Source organism: Megalops cyprinoides, chromosome 9, assembly GCF_013368585.1.
Source record: "Megalops cyprinoides isolate fMegCyp1 chromosome 9, fMegCyp1.pri, whole genome shotgun sequence".
In the NCBI taxonomy this organism is placed as follows: Eukaryota; Metazoa; Chordata; class Actinopteri; order Elopiformes; family Megalopidae; genus Megalops; species Megalops cyprinoides.
The window spans coordinates 27464810-27470809 of record NC_050591.1 but is presented as its reverse complement, the minus strand read 5'-3'; the positions used below and the strand labels follow the sequence as shown (position 1 = coordinate 27470809).

The 6000-nt window shown below is 41.6% G+C and overlaps 1 protein-coding gene across 1 annotated transcript in view; it reads left to right on the top strand.

Moving 5' to 3' along the window:
* The first annotated feature begins 262 nt into the window (after positions 1-262).
* The window catches only part of LOC118783736 (mastermind-like protein 2), a 57016-nt gene continuing 51278 nt past the window's right edge, over positions 263-6000 (top strand). Inside the window, exon 1 of the mRNA XM_036537690.1 lies at positions 263-1547. Coding sequence (XP_036393583.1) covers positions 1137-1547 — 411 coding nt within the window. The 5' untranslated portion in view covers positions 263-1136. The remainder of the gene's footprint in view (positions 1548-6000) is intronic.

Sequence of the window (6000 nt, the reverse complement as noted above, 5' to 3'; positions counted from 1 at the left end):
GCTTCGTTCTACATGCCCGGGAGAATCGGCAAACTGCAGTGCCACTCCCTAAACCATGCAGACATGAGTCAAACGGTATCTGAAAAATATGCTACTGTTCAGATCCACATGGAGGCGCTCTCTCTGTTCCCACGGTGAACCGGTACCATCGGTGTAGTTTCCTTTGGATTCCGCTAGAGTCTGCAAACGAACGCCTCCTCCTTCCTCAGTTCTTGTTTGGTGTAATACAATGAGGCTCTGTAATGTCACTGCAATCCCCGTGCGTTGAGGTGGCGGTACTCGGGACGAACAGCTGAGCGGATTGAATGGGAAGCGCGCTTCGGTGTTCGCTGCTTCTCAAACGTTTTGCGTTTTTCCTTTGAATTCCCTTTTTAATCTGGACTAATAAAGACTGAAGAACGGTATAACCACTGTCTTGGATTAATGAAGACTGCAATGAAAATAGGCTACTACAGTTCCTCCTTGGAAGTCGCTGGAAGTTAGTTGGAACGGCCACATTGCGAATGACATTTTGGGGACGTTTTTAAATCATTGTTGAGAAAAGTTCATTAGCACACTTGGGTCAGGTGCTAAAGAAGAGAAATGCGTTTTATTGCAAGTATTTTCGTATAAAAAACGCGGTCCGATTGTGCGTCCGCGTAGCGCATTTTTTTAGTTAATTCAAGGGCTTGTGTGTTTCAGCCAATATGAGGTTGTGCTTAAGTGTCTTCGGATGCGTGTTAGATAGGGTGACTTCAGGTTGAGTGGGACACATTTTGGCTAGATAAATGTTCACACAGTTAAATGCGCGCTATAGGCATCTTCGAGCTGTTAATTCAGTTTGACATGTTTTAAGAGACCCGCAGGTCACAAAGTCTAACCTCCACATTCGTTTGACGTATATGCATGATGTGGTCTTAACAGATCGGCTTATATTTAATAGTGCATTCATTTAATATGACATACCTTATAAACTTGCGTCTTTTATAACTGTTAGATACGTTCTTTCAACTGCATTATATGAAATAGTAACCATGCCATGTTGTGTTATGCGACGATATTAATTACTTTTTTCTTTTATTAGCTTTTGTCATCGGTGATAAATAACTTTTTGTACTTTACGTTGACAAGTCTGAGTGAAAAGTGCACGCACGAGCATGGGAGATACAGCTCTCCCACAGCCCACGGCGGGTGGCTTTGTACCCATGTTAGGTGTTGGCATGGTGGGCTCGATGCCAGGCGCGGTCAGCGGGCCAGTACCGGCCCCAAGGGTCCCGCAGCTTCATAATGCAATCGTGGAACGTTTACGCGCCAGGATAGAACTGTGTCGGAGGCATCACTCAACCTGCGAAAGCCGCTACCAGCGTGGCCAAGCGGAGAGCTCGGACCGTGAGCACGAGAGCACGCTTCATCTTCTCAATATTGTGCATCAGGGTCCAGGAAACAGGAAAAGCAAGGGAAACAGGACCACGGCTCAGCCACCTCCAGAATACAACAACCGGGTCAATGGAGAGCAAAAATCACAAAACAGTGCAGAGGGAGAATCGAAGCATAATACGCGAATAGCAGTAAGTATCCCATTTTCCATTTCTTACCTGTGATCTGTTTATGACATTTCACATGGCAGAAAAGCCCTGCACTACTGGCATGTTGTTGACCTCGCATGGCACCGTGCACAGATGTCACCCTTTCATTATTATCTGTGGCGGTTTAGACCACTCTGTCCTGTACGTTGATCAGTACCCTCCAAACGTAATAATAATGCCTTTTTTAACAGAATCACACATCCGTGTCGTGGTCGACTTAGAGCGGGTTTACTGTTAGTGGGTGAATCGCTTATTGTTCTTTCTCCATCTTAGTATGTTTTTGCTTTACAAATGAACTGTTTTTAGCAGGCAAAGTATGTAATAGAAGGCATACAATTTGTTTACCTCTAGTAACAGCACAAGTGGCAAAATGACAATCTGCTGCAGCAGAACCTGTTGAAGGCTCCAGTGAACCTAACCATGGCTTTACTGTGACCCTGCAGGGAAGTCTGGCTATATGATGATTGTTTCTCTAAGTGTGCATTTGCATAATGATAAGAAACATCTGTTCTGCAGTGTCTGTGATCAGATCCATAGACAAGGAAGTCATAAAACTTTGTGCACCATGGAATTGTGTGCCCATGTCTTTTTTTCTGTTTTACTCATGATCCTACCTTGCATGATACTTACACTGAGTACATTCAAACTATTTTTCACATTTGTTTTGTCAGATTATGCCAATTAATAATCAAATTATTTGTTATGCTGACAGGAAGGCATAACTGTGGGGTTGTAGAGAATCACTGACAGAAATAAAGTGATGGCAGCATGTCATCAAACTGGGGACAGTTTGTTAATCCCTTCCACAGTTTGATCAGATAAAGAATTTAATTTGTTCCATTCAGATTAGATAGCTGTCTAAAAGTTTTATGTTTATGTATTAGCATTAGTGATTCTAATGCAGTCATATGCTTAGCATGTCTTAGAACATACACCAGGTATATTCCCATAACATAGCCAGGGGTCCAGGAAGAGCTTCAAATAGTATGGATACAATTAGCAAACATTGTCAGGTCTACCGTGCACACAGACCATCAAGGCACTTTTAAATCAGTTTCCCAACCATTTGCATTTTTCCTCACCAAGTAAAACCTGTCGGATTAGGATTAAGATTCCGTTATTATATTTTCCTCGCCAAGTAAAACCTGTTGGATTAGGATTAAGATTCCATTATTATAGACATGGACAGTTTACAAGTATAATAGAGATGCTGTAAATGCTAGGAATTTTAAAAGGCAACATCATAGCGCATTATCTCAAGGATAGCTGTTGAAAACAAATAACGCAACCATGAAGGTGAAGAGGCTTTTGGAGTGCAAAGCGTGTTTGGTACACAGAACTGCAGTGTACAGATCTTTTCCATCTGAAGCATTATGAATGAGTGCACTGAGAACACAATTCAAGGGGCAGCTTATGAGTGAAGTCCAAGACTGTCTGGCTTTTGTGTGTTTTGGAGAAGCAATAATATTGGTCTGAAGTATAGTGGTTTGCAGTTTAGGCTTGGAATCTAAAATAAAGGCAGATCCTGTGAGATTTGGTCTTTACTTTGCATCGTTTTATTTCTCATACAACCCCAAAACCCATGGTATTAAAAGCAGCAGAGACAATGTTGAAAAAAGGCAGCGTTATGGTATGTCATTACATACCTTTGTTTAATTATTTTCATTTAGAGAGATTTGAGCTCAGATTCAGTCTAACTGCAATGTTATTTGTTTCTGACCAACAGACATATAAAAAGGTTACTCGGGTTCCTTTAATGCAGCCTTAAGAGTCTAACAGTCTTAATGAAACAAAATATGCATTAGAATAAGAAATTATAATGCTTGCTTAAATCTGTTACTTAAAAATGAAGGCCAAAGGGCATTGCCACTAGATTGAATTTAGGCTGCAAATTTTCCAACATGCAGGCAAGTTGATCTTGTATTCCGTGTGGAGAGATTGTGGACTGTGGAACAGTGCACAGGAGGGTGATTCCTGCCAGACTTATAGCAGTGCAAGCTTTGCTTGGGAAGTGCAGACACCAGTAGAGTGAATGCTGGGATAGGACGTCCTATAACACCACCTTTCATTTTCAGACCAATAAAATGGTCTCTATTGTCCCTAGACTGCATTAAACAGAGAAAATGGAAGAGCGATTGCCTGTGGGATTTAGGACTGCAATTTGCAAGGTTTTATGTTACCTCACACTCATTCATTGAGGAGAAATCCCTCCTACATGTCAGCACAAACGTTTGATTCATTATAGTGGTATAGCACTTTAAGAGGAGCACGCCCCTCTGTAGGTATCTTTCTGAAACTCAAGGCTACTTCAGGTTTTCTATCTGAACACGATCAAGTGAATGCTGCTCTGATGCCATTTGATATTGATATCTCAGTCTGTAACCCTGAGTTATTTGGATATCTGTGTGATAATATATGAAAACTGGAGATATGGCAAATGATTCTATATAAATAAAACATGGTATTACAGTGATAGGGAAAGAGAAAGTGTGTGAAAAGTTAAACAGTTTCAAAGCAGTAGGGTGTAAGTATTTTAGTATTGGTTAACAGAAGATTCAAAAGGCTGTTGATGTCACCCTCTGTGACCAAATTCTTCTGCCCTGTTGTGATTACATGGTTTCACTGAAAGATGCTCTAGAAGTAATTGGGATTACTCCACCATTCATGCATGATTATACTGGATTGTGGTGAATTTTAGTCAAGGGGCAGGGCCTTGTTAAAGCAGTGATTTGATCATTATTGAGCCCTTTGCTCCAGAATTGATGAATTGCAATTACATTCATGCAAAATGAACCATGGTGTTTGGGAACACCACAGAGTGACTGTTATTTTCTTTGTGTTAGAAGGGCTTAGTCACAGAATGTTGAAAGTGTGAATTCAGCACACAGGCATGTGTTGAAATGAGCAGGGCACTGCCTGAGCAGTTGGCTGTATTCTTAGCTGTCATACCCAATTATCAGACACATAACCTACAAAGCACCATCTCTAGAAATGCTTTGCTCTTAAACACTGCAGTGTGAAATCACCCAAACATTTTGAGAACCACTGAATGTATTTCTGGGGTGCATTTAAGTAAGCCAAAAGGCAAACAGAGCTTGAAAATGCAACCGTCAAGAGTCTCCTGATGAGTAAATGTTTGGCACATTGCGATGGCTGTATTATTTTTACAGTGGTGACAGACATGGGAACCGAAAGACCGTTGTGTAGTCACACAGAAGGGAGTGCAGTGTGTTCTGTGTTTATTTACAGGTTTATATTCTGATCTAGAGTTATGGTAGTGACATGCGCCAGTGGCAATGGTTGCACGAAGACCAGCTGTGGCCTTTCATAATTCATTGGAGACAGTTTACATTTTGCACATGCACTTATACAACAACAGGTCTATTAGTTGTAGTGTTTAAGCGTGCGGGTTGTAATTGTTATGTTAGATTTAACATGGTATTTCAGTTTGTAGTCTATTAAGAAAAATTGTTGCTGAACCATATCATGGTGAATGATTTTAGGGTCTTTGTGTTCCTTCTTTTTCTATTACTCTTCACTTGCTATGAAGTGTACGTCTGACCTGCTTAACCAAGTGTTGTACTTACTTTATGTAAGCAAACAATATATGAGAATAGACTGTTAATCTACCTGTCTGTAAACATGTGAAAATGACAATCATTAGCAGGTACGCTCTATACAGAAAAGATCATTTCTGTCATACACAGAAGATTTGCTCTAATGACATGGAACATCTCAATACGATTCTGTGGTTCATAGTATTAAGGAACCAACATTTAGAAAATGAGTCTCCCCCCTTTCTCATGGACGGAAGTGAGCGTAAAGGGAAAATAATATTGAAACGTTTCCCAGTGTTCTCTGTCCCACTTTGAAGCCGCCAGAATCAAAGCTGAAGGTGGCCCTATTGTGCCCGTGCTCGGCTTTGATACAGAATAATTAGCGCAGGTCTGCAGGGGCCGTTCCAGTGCGGCGCTCGCGGCGCCCGATCGAGGGAAGCGGCGCGAATCCGCAGAGCGGGTTTCACCATGGTTGATTTCCATGTTGTCATGGAAAACCCGAAGACTTGCGGGTGCCTGTTCATCCTCGGGCTGCATGCCAGATCACTCTCTCACCTCTTTGTAGCACCGTGGGCATTAACTGACTGCTGTTTTTGCGACAATTAGAGTAACGTCGTTATGAGGATAGTGATGCACTCCACTGTTTGGAAAGTGGGGCTCAACTTTAAAGGGGATCCGAAGAGCCACAGTTGTAGAATTGTCACAGTAAGAGGTGTGAGTTGACAGCCCAACATGCCATGTGAACTTAATTCCCTGATTTCATGAAGGGTGACTAGACCAGTTGTTAAGAAACACAGCAAGGTGTATTTTGTTCCTGTAGTGACGATTTGAGTGTTTTGTGACTCATGAGATAAGAATATGCAGAGACTTGCACGGTA